Source organism: Diabrotica virgifera, chromosome 8 (assembly GCF_917563875.1).
Source record: "Diabrotica virgifera virgifera chromosome 8, PGI_DIABVI_V3a".
Taxonomy (NCBI): Eukaryota; Metazoa; Arthropoda; class Insecta; order Coleoptera; family Chrysomelidae; genus Diabrotica; species Diabrotica virgifera.
In genome coordinates, this window is record NC_065450.1 from 194971107 (window position 1) to 194989177 (window position 18071).

Consider the following 18071-nt stretch of genomic DNA (forward strand, 5'->3'; position numbering starts at 1 on the left):
AGATTTGATAAGCTTAAATCTTTGTATCAGCTTTGCTAGACAGGGTTGCCAGGCCAGTTCTTACTCTTTCAGTACTATATCCGTTTCAAGATAATTTGGCTGAAACTCCGACAAAATATGTACTTTTTGTACATATTTTGTCTGAATTCCATCCGAATTATCTTGCAGCGGATAGTAGTTTTGCTTTCAAAAAATCAATAGAAATCAGTAGATTCTTTTTAGGCCCTGTAAATACAGTAAAATCTGTGTTAACGGTTACCTGTCAAAATCGCCCGGTTTCATAATCAACTTAAAGTAAACATTAAGTAAAGTTCACTTTAAAGTTGACATTTACCCATATATGAATTGTGATAAAGGTAGGTACCAACTTACTTAAAATTTAAAATCCACTTTAACTGATTATGAAACCGAGCGTTACAATCATTTTGAAAATTCTCCAAACCAATTATATGAAGATTTCCTTATTTAGATCTGGTATTTACCGGTTTCATTTCTCTGTCCATCTATTATCATCACCTACGTCCTGAATTTTTTTAATTTTTAGCTTAAAAATACTGCATAAAGCTAAGAAACACTGAGTCAGACCTTTTAACAAATCTGGCTTTATTAAACATGGAAAACTTAACTAGTAAATATTGGAGAATAAAAAATTCACCACCACTAACAGATGCATTCATTGAAACCAGGAATTATACAGATTTACACAACAGTAAATTATTACCAATTTATAAATTTCCGTATAAAACTTTGATAAAAAAACCCAGAATCATAATTCCTAAATATACAGAATCAAATCATTTAAATAATATTTTAGTAAAATCTATACTGAGCGACTTTGTGGATTACACAGTAATTTATACAGACGGTTCTAAAAATCAAACAGGAGTAGGATGTGCTATGTATGTGCAAAATACCCATCAACATAATAATTACAAATTATCTAGTATTAGTAGTATTTTTACAGCTGAGATTATAGCCATCGAAAAAGCTCTAGAATGGATCAGAGAGAATAATATTGAAAAAGCTGTGATAATAACAGACTCCAGATCTGCAATATACGCATTTGAAAATACTGATTTTAGTTCATACAAATCAAAAATTTTATGTAATATAAAAAATAATTTGTCTAAAGTGGAAGTAGTATTTATATGGGCAAAAGGGCATGCCGGTATACTGGGTAATGAGAAAGTGGATGAGTTGGCCAAAGATGCAATAAAAAAAGGTGAGATACTAACTCACATCTTATCGACAGATGCAATAAATGACGTCAAAGTTAGAATAAATAAAATATGGAAAAAAGAATGAAAAAATATTACAAGCATGTCAAAAAATTTATATTTTTCTTTACATCAAGAACTTCCTCCGCCACCTGAATACATATTTAAATATAACCTGCCAAAGCAAGATATTTCTACTATCGTCAGATTAAAAACTCGACACGGGAAATATGAGGCACATCTGCAAAAATTAGGAATAATTAATTCATCAGTCTGTTTTTGTGATAATGTTTCGATTAGAGATTTAAACCATATTTTCTTGGAATGTAAAATTAACGAGAGATATATAAATCAATTATATTACAATTTGCGACAAACACAAGTTCATTTTCCAATTAGTATAGAATATCTACTAAGTTGTCATAAAATGGAAATATTTAAATTACTCATAAACTACTTGAAAGAAACAAATATAATCATTTAAGTGAAATACGTATAATTATAACAAAACTAATAAATTGAGGTAAAAATAAAATAAAAATCTGTGGCTAACGGACTCGCATCCAAGCCATTTTTTCACACACTCACTCACTCACTTACGTCCTGAATCTTATTTTCGGTAATGACATTGGGAAATTGTAACAAAATGTCTGAAAATTAGTTTAGAAATGGGGTAAATACTATTAAAAAGCAAATTTAATTTTAGTGATAACAAAATATTGAAATATACCAAACGTCTAATAAAAAACATTGCCTACTAGAATTTTTTAAATAATATCAAAAATATACCAAAACAGTAGATATCTACTAAATGTGGCAACGCTGTTAAGGAGAATGATGCACTTCATTGCACTGGTCACATGACCTCTGTCACCCAATAAGAGGGTGCGTTCTAAAGTGGTTGGGATAGTCCAAAGGCATAGAGCGCATCACGCTGAGCCTAAGATTTTTGCATTCGATTAGGGTACCACATGGAATCTTATTACCCAGGATTCCATTGTGAAGAGCATTTGGCTACGATAGTTGTGCCCTCATCGCGCATCAGCGTGCTATGGGGGGGAAAGGGATGGCCTGGGGCATTGGAGCGAGGTGGGGTGATCCCTGTTTAAACTCGGGTCAAAACACCTCGCCCCAATGAATTGTTACACCCGAATGTACTCTTTCGAGAGGGTGGACATTCCCACAGGTCGGGTTAAATCAAATTGCTTGCTTGCTTGGTTGGGAATAGTCGGTCCAGGCCGTGTTTGGTCGGCGATTGGACTTCTCGGTTGTCTCATCCGTCTATAGTTGGTAATAAGGTATATTTTAAGTAATATTGGTAATGTTGTTTAATGCACCATTTTGGTTTTTTTGGGATGTAAAGAAAATAAAAATACAAAATATAAAAAATGCAGGCATTTTCTAATACATTTAAAAGCACCATCAATACATTAAATTTATACAAAACATCTTTAACATAAATTCTGGCTTTTATATTAAAATTAGATTTTTTAAATTTGCATATTTTTTGTTAAAAAGGTGATAAAAAATGAGCGCGTGTGTTTTTTAAAGGTGGAATATCCATATTTGACGGTAATCTGAGATGCGTTTATAAATTTCACATCAGGTAATTTTGTTTAAGTCCTTATTTATGTATTTATATAAATTTAAATACCTGATATGATGTCAAAATAGTTTACTTTTAATATAGGTAAAAAAACATAACCAGTCCGACTCTTTGAGCAACCATTGCACGCAGGCACTTTTTATAGTCGCTTCAGTTGTCTTATGCAACGCTTAAGGTTGCCTAGGCAACGTCAAGACAACTCAAAAATCGTCCACCAAATTAGTGCAAAATTGGGTCGTCTTCTAGGCAATAACAACGTTGTAACAAAACGTTGCCACGCGGTAGACAACGTTGTCGCGTCGACAAATTGCTACTTGGGAGGTTTTGTCCTTTTAAATTGAATTAGTTGAACAGCTCCCTGACTTACATAAAATTCAGGCGCGGGTTTCTTTTTTATCCGAGGAATGGATTGCTTAGGAGCTACTGCATGTTTTGGTGCAATACAAGAAATACCACATATGACGTGAAAAGTGTGGTTATCGTACACCTGCTGTGTAAAGCACGGCAGGTCAATTTTCTGCGGATCGCCAGCGAATGCTGACACTTCCAGGCGAACAGCTTCTGTATAGGATGAACAAGAACAAAACCCCAAAGAGGAAACTACATCAACCTATTTTCTTGAACCGTACTTTTTGTAGAGAAAACGGCCAACCCTGCAAAGAATAGTGAGACCAACTATCTCGGTCTTACTGCCGCTACAAGAATTTGAGCATGCGCGTTGCTTTTCTGGAAGTGTCAGCAATCGCAGGCGATCCGCAGAAAATTGACCAGCCGTGCTTTAACAGAACATTTACTAAAACTTAATAGTTTTCGAGATTTGAGCAAAAAAGCGGAAAAAAGCTGAAATTTTTCGATTTTCTCGCGATTTCTTCAATCTTCCGGCAAAAAATTTTGTCCGCAAACCTCATATTCGGATTCAGCAGCCCAAAATCCATATACAATGAAGTAGAGTACAAATTGACTGAATCAATAATATTTAACATAAAGAACCTGTTGACTAGACTATTTTGATAACACTTACCGTATAATTGTTGAGAAAAAACGTCAGCGAGGTTTTGGGCCTAGAAGGCGAACACGAACAATTGGCCCGCAATATATCCCCGTAGTCCAACGGTTCACCGGTTACGCTGATTGTTGGAGGGTATTCTGGTAATTCTGTAACAAAAACGACTAATTAAGCGACCAAAGAGGATTTCCGCTAAAATTAAATATGCCCGGAGTAATCCGCTGGCTCGATATTAGCCAGCCAAAAAAATGTAAAAAGTTTGATGAACGAGGTCGAGGGCAACAGCATTATGATGTACTTTTAATACCCTTGCAAAAAGCTTATTTAAATTACAATATCTGAAAATTATATACACTAAGCACCAAAATTAACGCACCACCTAAAAAATGGGACATATTTGATGTCTCGTATTTCCTAAACCTCTTGTCCGAGTTTAGTGATTCTTTTAGTATTTTATAGCTTTATTCTTCAGGAATATCGATGTAATTATATTATTGCTAAAGAGGTAAGTGTCATTGTATACCGGGTGTAACAATTATAGTGCGTTTTTTCCTCTAAGTTTGGAACACCCTGTGGAATATTCTAGCGTATATAAATATTGAAATTAAAAATCAACTGTGGCCTTAGGTTTTCTTAATATTTTGCTTTTTGATTCATTCGCTTATGTTGGATAATAAAAAAGTTAGGTACTTTAACAACTAGCAATGTTATTCATCAATACAGGGTGTTTTTAAATCAGTGCGACAAATTTTAATGGGTAATTCTACATGAAAAATAATGACCGTTTGCTTTATAAACATATTTATGTCCGTGAATGCTTTATTTCCAAGGTACGGGATGTTGAACTTTTTCTTACAAACTGACGAAATAATTATTGCTCTAAAACTGGTTGAGATATACAAATAAAATTTGGTAGGTTATCTTTTTCTTCTTTAAGTACCGTGCCCAAATTTTTAGGCGTGAGTAGCTTCCATAACAATTTGCCGATATCGTTCTCGATCTTGTGCGGCATGTAACAATTGATATGCTTGTCCTAGATTTTAACAATATTTCAGATAATTTCAAATATCTTAAAATTATTCCACTGTAATATATTTAAATATATTAGTAAACAATCAAGCATGCCGAATGTTTAAGTAGTCTTGTAAACAAAACTTACACATGTAGGTATTAGTGCAAGATTGCATTTCTGTATATTATTATTGAAATATTAATCTTGACATACATATACGAAATTATTACAAACATAGGTAATAAATAAGTATTCATACACAGAAATATTTAGGGCAGTCTAACAGTCTAATATTGGGGTTACTGTAGAGAGTGCCACCTCGACTAAGGACGTTCATTCCATCGTCAACTGGGTACTATTAACGAGTATTAAATGTACCTATAATAATAAAGTATTAATGGGAAATATAGTGTCTTCCAGTTAATCACCCCGTCGTTAGGGTAGCAAAAACGCGTTACCACCATATGCTGATAAGCCATTCCATTGACGAAGGTTTCGGAGGTTTTAAGGGGTAGTTATTGCGCATTTTTTGACATACAATTAAGAATTTTATATTCATCATTGGCGTGCATACGGGTATAAACATTTTAGATATATCCCGTATGCACGCCAGTGGAGAATATAAAACTCTTGATTGTATGTCAAAAAATGCGCAATAACCACCTCTAAAAACCTACCAAATTTCATTTGCATATCTCCACCGGTTTTAGAGCAATAAATAAATCGTCCGTTTGTAAGAAAAAATTCAACATCCCATATCTAGGAAACGAAGCATTTGTGGACATATGTTTATAAAGCAAACGGTCATTATTTTTTTTATTTAGAATTACCCCTTAAAGTTTGTTGCACTTATTTATAAACACCCTGTATTGATGAATAACATGGGTAGTTGTTAAAGTACCTAACTTTTTTATTATCCCACATAAGCGAATGAATCAAAAAGCAAAATGTTAAGAAAGCCTAATTCTACAGTCAAGTTTTATTTTCAGTATTTTATATATGCTAGAATATTCCACAGGATGTTCCAAACTTTGAGGAAAAAACACACTATCATTGTTACACCCGGTATACAACGGCATTTACCTGCTTAGCAATAATATTATTACATCGATATTCTAGAAGAATAAAGCTATAATACACTAGAAAAAACACTAAAATCGGACAACAGGTTTAGGAAATACGAGCCATCAAAAAGGTCCCATTTTTAAGGTGGTGCGTTAATTTTGATGCTTAGTGTACATTTATATATTACTAGATGACCCGGTGAACTTCGTTGCACCTTAGATAGTGTGTCAGAATTAGATAATGTTTCATAATTTTACTCAAAATCAACTGCTCGAAAATGAATTGCTCGATATAAAAATTGATTGAAATACAAATTCCTCGAATTAAAAATAAAATTATATGTCTAAATATTTATTCACAATAATGCAAAATTTGTAGGTATATAAGAAAAGGTACATTTAATAGGACAATTATATGATATTCGGAAATTAGAAAAAAATTAGACGGAAAGGTACATTTAATAGGACAAATTATGTGAAATTCATATTTTGTTCAATTTGAGTTCAAAAGTTAAACTGTTGCACTTTTCTTTTATAAAATTTCCCGCTCGTTCTTCTTCTGTGCTCAGAATTTTTCTACTGCTTACGGTTCGCTATTTCGGAAACGGACGGCGCTAGAGACAAAAAAAAAATAGTACCATTATGTTCGGAATTCAGTAGGGAGTATGCGCTAACACAGACGGAACGGCGTACGTCGACTGAACTCCCGCTAAAATGTCGAAAGCGACGCATCCCTTACTATACTTTGATGCAGTGACACACACCAGGCGCTCTTAAAATTTTCGTTGCAGCGGCGTTACCGCGACCCATCCTAGAAACCATATCTCGCCCTAATGTCGCCAATCGGTTTTACGACTTCGACGGCATATCATAAATGCGTGTATCGTGGTATAACACAGACGTTTGAGCTGTTTTCTAGCGAATTTTGTTGTGAGTGTTACCAAAGCTTGTTTAATGATGGAAATTACAGACTTGAACTATATTTTGCCTTGAATTTTTTACTCCCATATCAAATTATTTTTATATGGGACTCATTTTATTTTTAATTTTTTATCTTATAGCTTAAAGAGCAACTTAATTAGGTACAATATTTCTATCTGGAAAAAAGTAATCTACTAAAAATATTTTTTTTTCAAATTTTACACAATACAGTTTATACTAATAACTTATATATAATTTTATTTGATGTCTAGGTATGTAAAATAGTTCTCCAGTTCTCTAGTTCTCCACTATATCCTATTTTTCGCCTTTCCTTTCCAGTGTATAATTTTCATCGATACTATTATATTCCTGAAACTTTTTTGCAGTCCTAGTCTACCTCGTCCCTAGTCCCAACTGGTCTTCTTAGCAGTACCATCTTTGGCATTATTTCCTTATCCATCCCCTCAAAATGACCTGCCCATCTGATTCTTTATGACTTTGTTTATCTTGTTATACTTGGTTCCTTGTAATGCATCCTTAATTCTTGATTGCTGCTTCTATGCCAGCCGTCTTCCGTATCTGTAATATTTTCCCTGAAAATAGCTCTCAGTACGTTCCGTTCTCAACTCTTTATCATTTCTCCTTCTGTTTTATTTAGCACCCATGTCTCACATCCGGCAGGTGACTGTTGCTCTTATTACGGTTTTGTATATTCTGGTTTTCGTCTTTCTCGATAAGTACTGTGCCTTTAATTTGAATAATTTTTTTGTTAATAATAATTTGTGAAACATCACTATTTCCCAATAAATTGGGTATAATAGAGGGGCATCAATTTAACACCTGTATTTGCTCAGTGGCGTACCATTGAATGGACAGCCTCTTAGCGTTATAAATAGTTTTTCTTAGGTGATATGCTTTCCCTCATAATGGTGTTATTTCTTGAAAACGGCTCTTTTATACTTACTAATAACTCCTGAAAATATTTTTTAGACATTCTTGTAAAATTAAAAAACTTTTCTGGGCCTTTATTATATTAATTTCGTTATATAATGTGTAACAAAATTCCTTATAATTTCGTTCTTTTATGATGGGATGTATATAATATCTGTGTTTCTTTTTTTCTTTAATATAAGATAAAATAAACTTGCATTTATTACAAAAGACAAATCGTCATAAATTTCAGATATCGTATCGTACAGCAGCCAACACGCGACTAAATTTGGCAACTACAAACCTCCACCAAAAGCGTCCGCCAAAATTTTGATTATACCAGATTTGCGCCTCCGCCAAAATTTGATTCTTACACCAGAGATCTGGTCCTTCGGCAAAATTTTAAAATATTTTTTGTACATTAAAAATAGTAATCGTAAAGTTAAAAATTTTATATTTTCACGGATTTTAGTACAATTTTCGCTCATTCGTTTCGTGTGCTTAGTGTTGTTTCTAGTGCTCTCGTGTTGTCCTACGGCCTCGTTTTGCTATCTCGGAAACTAATTGAGCTAGAGAGACGATGTATACGCCGTTTTTTCCGCGATTAAGCAAGGAGTCCACCTGCCAAATTTCATGAAAATCGGTCAAGCGGTTTCGGAGGAGTACGGTAACAAAGCCTGCGAATTAGAATTATATATATATATATAGATGTTAAACCACGAAATTAAAAAAAAAAAAATAACGGTTAAAGATAGAAAAGTGAAAATTTAGGATTATATGTATCTTTTGCTTGTGAATCATATACAATTAAGAAAAATTGGTTTGTCGAAAAATAAAAAAAAATTTTAGGGGGGCAAAGCCCCCTTATAACGTACGGCTATGAAATATAGATAACAACCTACTCCCTGTCCGGTCGAGTCCACCTGCCAAATTTCATGAAAATCGGTCAAGCGGTTTCGGAGGAGTACGGTAACAAAGCCTGCGAATTAGAATTTTATATATCGTTGATTGGGAAGAATAGTATGATATTTCAAAAACATTAAGTTTACAGAAAAGACAATTAAAGATTGAGATGGGTTACGAGATCGGATTACTTAAGCAATACAATATTAAATATCCTTTTCATCAGAATAATTAAAACTTACAGTATTAACTGACAATTTGGGTTTTACATCCAATCCATATACCACCACCAACTCATATTTTTCATCCCCATTTTGAGTTATAATACTTTTCTTTATAAAATTTTTGTACTATTTCACAATTATAAGGTTATTAGGGACAATAAAACGGAACAGTTTAGATGTGTTATTAGAGTTTAAACAACAATTAATGAAAAAATTGCAGTTATAGTACAATACCAATTTAAAAAAAAACAAAAAATGTGGGCTCTCATTAAAAAAAATTAAAGTTTCTACAAGTTTCCGTTTCTACAAGCGTAAAAATCCCTATAGTATTGTGGCATAACCGCTACATTTTTTTTCTTTTCAAAAAGAGAGAGCAGGCCAGCTTTCTTTTTTTCACTTATTCCCACTTTCTTCTTGTAAGCTTGTTTTAGAGTAACGTCACGTGCTGATGGAAGTCGTGGTTTGCTTTGAAGAACCTTTAAGGTTTTAAATTCCTGTTCTTTGTACGACATTTTATATAGCATGTGACTAGGATTTTCTTTGGTAACTTTTAAAACGCATATTCCTGAGAGAGGGACTGACCCATCTTCTTCCGTCTTAAAAGAATCCTTTATGCCCATATCACTTGATAGTTGTATTAGATCAAAAAAATTCTCATGACCCATTTCAAGTACGTTGAATGGATTTCGATGCTTCTTTGCTTGTCTAACCAATGTTACATATTTATCTGGTACGTAAACTTTCTATAACACTATATGTTCTATAAATTGAACGTTATAATAACAGAATGAACGTGGTCTCCCTCGTTCTGAGTACGACCACTAATTAAAAATTTATGGGTGATGGACCTAATATTTTCCAGAATAGAAACTCCATAAATGTATAAAGCAAATACGAAGCGGTTCTTATTTTGTCCGAAGCAGTTGTCAGTATAAAATACAACATCTATCATTTCACTATTTTTGTCGTTCACAGACTTTAAATAATTCCAAACGCACGAACCCACTTCATTTGCACCTGTGTGAGCAAGACCTTCGTGCCATATAAAGCACATTTCGTCCGTACTTTTAAGCTCGTACAATGTTAAATTATACACACTTAGTTTTGATACATAATAAAAAGAAGACGAGTCCCCTTGTGGACATGGCAATGCTGCCTGCATTTCATAAACAGCGTCAATTTTATCCGGAGAATTTTTATCCATGTCCTTCTCTTTTCTTGCCAGTTCTTTGTCTTCAATATGGTTATTGTACTGTTCCTGAAGTTCTTGTTTTTCTACCTCGGAGGCATTAATAAAACCCTGGCAAAAATCACACTTATCTTTTTTTTTGGAATAAAAAAAGATAAATTAAACTCTCCTTTGAATATATTGGAGTACATCAAGTAGTTTACGTTAGGTTTCCCGAGTTCTTTACAACGCTGCTCATAATCTCTGTGCAGGTCGGCAATAGTTTTTCCTCCTTCAATGTATTCTTTCTTTGATTGAGATCGGCAGTAGTGGCTCTCCATTCAAGGAATATATCGAATATGACTACGCACTTCTTCTTTCAACTCCTCAGGAACACTATGTTTTTCATGTCTACCTCGATTATCTGCCTGTATTATTCCATTTACTTCATTATTTTGTTTGCGTAAAATGGTCTCAATTACTTGAAAGTTAATGCAAAGAGTTGCCATAAAGAAGGATTTGCAAACACGAATTTTTTCTCCTGCGTATGTGAAAAAAAATGCGTTATTAAGTATCTAGTAAGAAAAAAATATTTTAAGGAATAGAATGATAAAACGAAATAATTTCCTGGATTTGAGTGAAATTATGTTGAAGACAATGTTAACTAAAAATTTCACGTTATACTTAGAGCAAAATTATATTCAAAACTATGTTAACTCAAAATGAAATAAAAATAAAATGCCCACAGGTGTACTTATTTTATTCAAGAGTATCATATTATTTGTAATCATCATACTGACCAAAATTATAATAAAAATAAATGCTTACCTGTTAAAGAAGAGTATGATATTTTGAAATGTAATTCTCTTGCTCCAAAAATATTCACTAATAAGATGCAAGCAGTGTTAATATTTTGACTTATAATAGTATTGATTAAATTAAAATGACCTAAGCTTAGCACGAACTGTAGACAACTGAGTTACCCGAGTCTTCTCCACACCGGTTGTGTGGAAGTGGGAGATGCCATACTTGGTCACAGAGCTCTCTAGTGCTTGTCGTTTAAACTGCACTTACAATACTTTTCTCCATAATAGATCCATTCATTCTGAGTAGTTTGTTGATATAAACTAAAAATGAACTATTTTTGACTTATCATACTATTCTTCCCAATCAACGATATATAGATGTTAAACTACGAAATTTTTTTAAAAAAATAACGGTTAAAGATAGAAAAGTGAAAATTTAGGATTATATGTATCTTTTGCTTGTGAATCATATACAATTAAGAAAAATCGGTTTGTCGAAAAATAAAAAAAAATTTTAGGGGGGGCAAAGCCCCCTTATAACGTACGGCTATGAAATATAGATAACAACCTACTCCCTGTCCGGTCCAGTCCACCTGCCAAATTTCATGAAAATCGGTCAAGTGGTTTCGGAGGAGTTTGGCAACAAAGCCTGCGAAAGAGAATTTTATATATATAGATGTTAAACTACGAAATTTTTTTAAAAAAATAACGGTTAAAGATAGAAAAGTGAAAATTTAGGATTATATGTATCTTTTGCTTGTGAATCATATACAATTAAGAAAAATTGGTTTGTCGAAAAATAAAAAAAAATTTTAGGGGGGGCAAAGCCCCCTTATAACGTACGGCTATGAAATATAGATAACAACCTACTCCCTGTCCGGTCGAATCCACCTGCCAAATTTCATGAAAATCGGTCAAGCGGTTTCGGAGGAGTACGGTAACAAAGCCTGCGAATTAGAATTTTATATATATAGATGTTAAACCACGAAATTTTTTTAAAAAAATAACGGTTAAAGATAGAAAAGTGAAAATTTAGGATTATATGTATCTTTTGCTTGTGAATCATATACAATTAAGAAAAATCGGTTTGTCGAAAAATAAAAAAAAATTTTAGGGGGGGCAAAGCCCCCTTATAACGTACGGCTATGAAATATAGATAACAACCTACTCCCTGTCCGGTCGAATCCACCTGCCAAATTTCATGAAAATCGGTCAAGCGGTTTCGGAGGAGTACGGTAACAAAGCCTGCGAATTAGAATTTTATATATATAGATGTTAAACTACGAAATTTTTTTAAAAAAATAACGGTTAAAGATAGAAAAGTGAAAATTTAGGATTATATGTATCTTTTGCTTGTGAATCATATACAATTAAGAAAAATCGGTTTGTCGAAAAATAAAAAAAAATTTTAGGGGGGGCAAAGCCCCCTTATAACGTACGGCTATGAAATATAGATAACAACCTACTCCCTGTCCGGTCCAGTCCACCTGCCAAATTTCATGAAAATCGGTCAAGTGGTTTCGGAGGAGTTTGGCAACAAAGCCTGCGAAAGAGAATTTTATATATATAGATGTTAAACTACGAAATTTTTTTAAAAAAATAACGGTTAAAGATAGAAAAGTGAAAATTTAGGATTATATGTATCTTTTGCTTGTGAATCATATACAATTAAGAAAAATTGGTTTGTCGAAAAATAAAAAAAAATTTTAGGGGGGGCAAAGCCCCCTTATAACGTACGGCTATGAAATATAGATAACAACCTACTCCCTGTCCGGTCGAATCCACCTGCCAAATTTCATGAAAATCGGTCAAGCGGTTTCGGAGGAGTACGGTAACAAAGCCTGCGAATTAGAATTTTATATATATAGATGTTAAACCACGAAATTTTTTTAAAAAAATAACGGTTAAAGATAGAAAAGTGAAAATTTAGGATTATATGTATCTTTTGCTTGTGAATCATATACAATTAAGAAAAATCGGTTTGTCGAAAAATAAAAAAAAATTTTAGGGGGGGCAATGCCCCCTTATAACGTACGGCTATGAAATATAGATAACAACCTACTCCCTGTCCGGTCGAGCCCACCTGCCAAATTTCATGAAAATCGGTCAAGCGGTTTCGGAGGAGTACGGTAACAAAGCCTGCGAATTAGAATTTTATATATATAGATTTATACAAAGTGGGCCAAAGAAAACAGTCCACCTCGATATTTGGCAGTATTTATTTGATTTTAAGGAAATGACGAAACGGGTCGATTCTTGATCTAAGGGGGACACATTTTTACGATACATACATCTGTTATTTTTCCACCCCCTCCCTTCCACCTTCCCCACCCCTTATTTTTAAATAGGGAATAGGGGTCGCGTGCTAGTTTATTTGAAAGGTTATTCATTTCTCTATTCAGTAATATTAACATTGACATAATTATTTATACAGGTTGTCCAAGAAAAATTATTTTGAATTAAATTAATTAACACAAAAAGAAGAATGTATGCAATTTATTTAACTCAAAATACATTCTACTACTGACAGAAGATAGAGAAAAATGTTGATTTGACAAATAAATATTGTTTTTCGCTTAAATCATTTGTTAATAAGCTTTGGAATACCTAACTAAATAGAAAGAAAGCAGCCATACTAAAATGCTCCGGTCAAATTTGGCACTACCTCCCTGGCTATAAACAGGAACGAAGAGAAATATCTCTGAAAAGTAGGTAATGATGCCTAGCTTCTCACTATACAAGAAACATGGCCATCATGAGAAGTCATATTCTAATGGTTTGGCAATGCTGTGACGTCAGAAATTTTGGATGACGTACTTTTGGCGTATTTTTGTAGTAAAAAAATTATACTCTCATTTGTTTAAAATGGGAATTGAAGTTATGATTTAAAGGGCATAGAAGGAAAATTTCGCGCCAATATGTTTCAAATGCATTCATTTTTTTTTAATCCTGAGAAAACTAATAAGTATTTTTGTAAAATTTAAACGCAGAATGAAATATTGCATTATTACCAAGAGCCGAAAGTCACTAAAAACTTCTATAATGTTTATTTTAATAAGTTACAGGGATGAAAGGAAAGAGAAAATTTAGTGTGATTTTTAATTTCAAATACCTCATTCAAAAGACACTTTTGGTTATTCTAAGGGACTTTCGGTCTTCGGTAATAATGTAATCTTTCATTCAGCGTTTAAATTTTTTAAAAATATTTATTAATTTTTTTCAGGATCGAAAAAAAATTAAAGCATTTAAAACACATTGGTACGAAATTTTGCGCATACGCTCCTAAGTTATATGCTCTTTCGACGACTATTACTAACAAATATGCCTAATTTAAATTATTTTTAACAAAGTACTGTGAAAATGGCTACATGTACTTATAGGCTATTGATTATGTACTATAGAAAGGAACTACAACGTTAACGGGGTTTTATTATTTCATATGGTCAATGAATCTCTATACATGAAAAAACCGCTGAGTGCTACCATTTAAAGGGGTGCGTTTTTGAGAAATGGGTGAATTAGTCCCTGGGCACAGGTTACATTAGGGTGAGTTCTATGCAATTTTGGTACAAACACGTCTACATAAAAATTGTTCCTGGTTAAATTTCCTATCTAAATATAACTTTTTAAAGTCAAAGATACTTTTTGTTACAAAAATATATTCAAAAGAAAAAGCACAAAGAAACCCAAAAGAAAGAAATTTTGTTTTTTGTCCCATAACTTTTGTCCACGGGGATATAGGTATAGACATTTCTTCACAGAAAAGAAACTTACATATTTTCTCTTTAAAATGATGTTTAGTAGAGGTCATTAGGATTTACAGTTTTCGAAATATGATTTTTCAAAGTTCGCCACTCACAGCAATTTTGGGCAATTTTCCTTGTTATTTCGCAAATATTGTTCTGTAACTTTTTTCTACGTAACTTTAGGCATATACATACATGTAGGAGGAATAGAAATCAATTACCTTTAAAATGTTCCACTGTATAATGTTGTACGACTTCCTTTAAAGAGGTTATCTTTTTCAAGACTTTATAGTTTTAACGAGTTTTTTTATATTTTTTAGGATTATTTTTTAAATTTCCCATTATAACTTTTTTTTCTAGATTTAGGAATATATTATATAATAATAAAGAAAGCTTATTCTGTTTACTTTAAAATGGTGTATTATAAAAAATTCTAGGATTATTTTTGAATAAGATATGCTTTTTCAAAATGTAATAAGTACTTACAACGATTTTTGATTTTAGGATTATTTTTTAAATTCCTCATTATAACTTTTTATGTGATTGTGTGTTATGATTGAAACTTATTTTTTATAGGTAATACTTTGGATCCACTTGACTCGGGCGGGCAAACTTCAAAATATGGATTAATTCCAACAAAGCTCCTGCACCACAAGCTTTGCTTGAAAAAATAGCATGTAAATGTACCAAAGGATTTACAAAAATTTGCGGTTGTAGGAAGATATTAGTTGTTCAATATTCTGCAAAGGGTACATGTGCATGGGTACTAATTGTGGGAACTCTAAGATAACTGAGGTGTCAGAGGAAGATATTGAAGCTAATGCTAACGAAGAGATGGACTTTGATTTTGAATATTTTTTAAAAGTCAACGTTTAAATAATTTTTACTAAGGTGATGTTTTCTAAGACTAATGTAATTTTTGTAAAAGAAATAATTTTAAATAATACAGGTAAAAAAATATCAAAGAATCACTCGGTTTCCATTATGTATTTAAATATAGATGATACACCATTTTAAAGAACAGAAAGTAAGCCCCCTCTATTGAGCAATATATAGTATATTCATGTACAAGAAAAAAAAGTTATAATGAGAAATTTCAAAAATAATCTTAAAAAATGTAAAAAATAAGATTTTTTTATATTAGGTATTATATAATATATACTATAATATATTATACATAAAGTATAATATAATATTATATAATAATATTATATTTATATTATATTATAAAAAATCGTTAAAAGTATAAAACTTTGAAAAACCATAATTTCTTAAAAAAAAAAGTCGTACAACGTTATACATTAAACCATGTTAAAGGTAATTGATTTATATTCCTATTACGTGTACCACAGCATATACCCAAAGTTATGTAGAAAAAAGTTACAGAACAATATTTGCGAAATAACAAGGAAAATTGACCAAAATTGCTGTGAGTGGCGAACTTTGAAAAATCATATTTCGAAAACTGTAAATCCTAATTACCTCTACTAAACAACATTTTAAAGAAAAAATATGTAGGTTTTTTTTTCTGTAAAGCAATGTCTATACCTATATCTTCGTGACAAAATTTATTTCTTTTGTGGTTCTTTGTGCTTTTTCTTTTGAATATATTTTTGTAACAAAAAGTATCTTTGACTTTAAAAAGTTATATTTAGATATGAAATTTAACCAGGAACAATTCTTATGTAGATATGTTTGTACCAAAAGTGCATAGAACTCACACTAATGTAACCTGTGCCCAGGGACTAATTCACCCATTTCTCAAAAACGCACCACTTTAAATGGTAGCACTCCGCGGTTTTTTCATATATAGATGTCCATTGACCATATGAAATAATAAAACCCCGTTAACGTTGTAGTTCCTTTTAGCTATCTTATTTTGAATATAATCAATAGCCTATTATTCCAAATTTGATTTGATATAATTTTGAAACATATAGGTATATTATGTAACATACTTCAAAACTTAGTTTTTCATTATAAATTTTCACAATATGTATGTAAATGTTTAAAACTTTATTAATCTAAAACTAGTTTCTAAAAAGTTTAATATGAAAATTAAATGCGACCTGTAGCTTTAGTTCGATATATTTCTAGCTTTTATTATATTTTAGTTTTAATAATGTAGCATTTCTTTAAATGTTACTTACATTATGATACAAATATTAGAACTTTATTTAAATGGAATATATTTTTGGTTTAAGGATGTGCAGAAAAGTAATACGCCTAGACCAGATGGAATACAGATAGAAGTTTTAAAAACTCTGGTAGAACTGTCGCACTTCTGTTAAATTGGCTCAACTGTATACAGTGATGTGAGTGTTAATAACCGGCAATAGCGTAAAAGATGGAAAACATAAAAAAGTAGAGGTGTTAAAATTAGCGATAGTAACATATACATTAACATTATATTGATTATTCCCACCTTTAGACGTATCAGAGGAGTATGTCAACTAAAACTGTCATTGTGACAGTGGCATGAAACTGTGGCATGTGACACTAAGAAATTGCCTCTTGAACCCGAGTCTGAACCATATGTGTATGATTTTCAGCCTTTGGGTGGTCAAGGTGTAAGAGTACGAATATTGAACTCCTGCGGGGTTAGTTGAATAGAATGAATGATTTTTTTTTACCTGGGAATACGGGGTATGATGTGATCTTACTTATTCAGATTAATGTAAGATGAAGAAGTGGTAAACCTGACTCAAATTATCGATGTCAGTTTTTTTATTTAGGGCACATGGATGTTTGAGAATATGGCACATTTCAAGGAAAGATCATTTTTGATAATTTTGTGGTTTGGCCAGTATTTTCACTTTTGTGGCTAAAACTATATATACTCTCAATATATTTTAAAGTTTTTTGAGCCAAGGATGGGTTACAATTGAACAAGCCTCGTACATTAAATTTTGACATTTAAAATAAGTTTGTATTTCCTTTTACACAATTATGGTATATATTCCTCAAGATAAAAACTTTTTCTGAAAAACATGTAGGAACAGTCTATTCTTAAGGCGGAATTCCTACAAATTCGCTAACAAAATTAACTCCTTTGACAATCGAAATAATCCAACAGAGATTGTAGTGGTGACCCAAGAGTCCTCCAGTGTCGACGTCGCTTCGTAGAGACACGACCCTTACAAGACGTGTGTAAGAGCTTAGGGTCTGCCCTGAAGAGCGTTGATATTCGATAAAAGTTTCACCACATTCCTCATCAAATATTTACACCTGGACGGTGCTATCTGAATTGAAAGAATTATTGAAAACAGGAACGGATTCACGTTATGGTGCTGTTAAATTTAAATTCTTGTTTAGTTTTATTTCTAAAAGTTTTACGAATTATTGGCAAAGCAAAATTGTTTGCTAATGTGTTAAAGTAGACTTGATGTTACCATTGTAATGAAAAATTAGCTGTTAGCCCGACCAAAGAACACTAAACTTTACGAAAACCTAAAAAACATAACCGAA

General features: G+C 32.3%; 1 protein-coding gene across 1 annotated transcript in view; it reads right to left on the reverse strand.

Annotated features, from left to right (window-relative positions):
* The window catches only part of LOC126890525 (uncharacterized), a 236605-nt gene that overhangs the window by 24875 nt on the left and 193659 nt on the right, over positions 1-18071 (reverse strand). The window contains exon 4 of the mRNA XM_050659530.1: positions 3845-3978. Coding sequence (XP_050515487.1) covers positions 3845-3978 — 134 coding nt within the window. The remainder of the gene's footprint in view (positions 1-3844; positions 3979-18071) is intronic.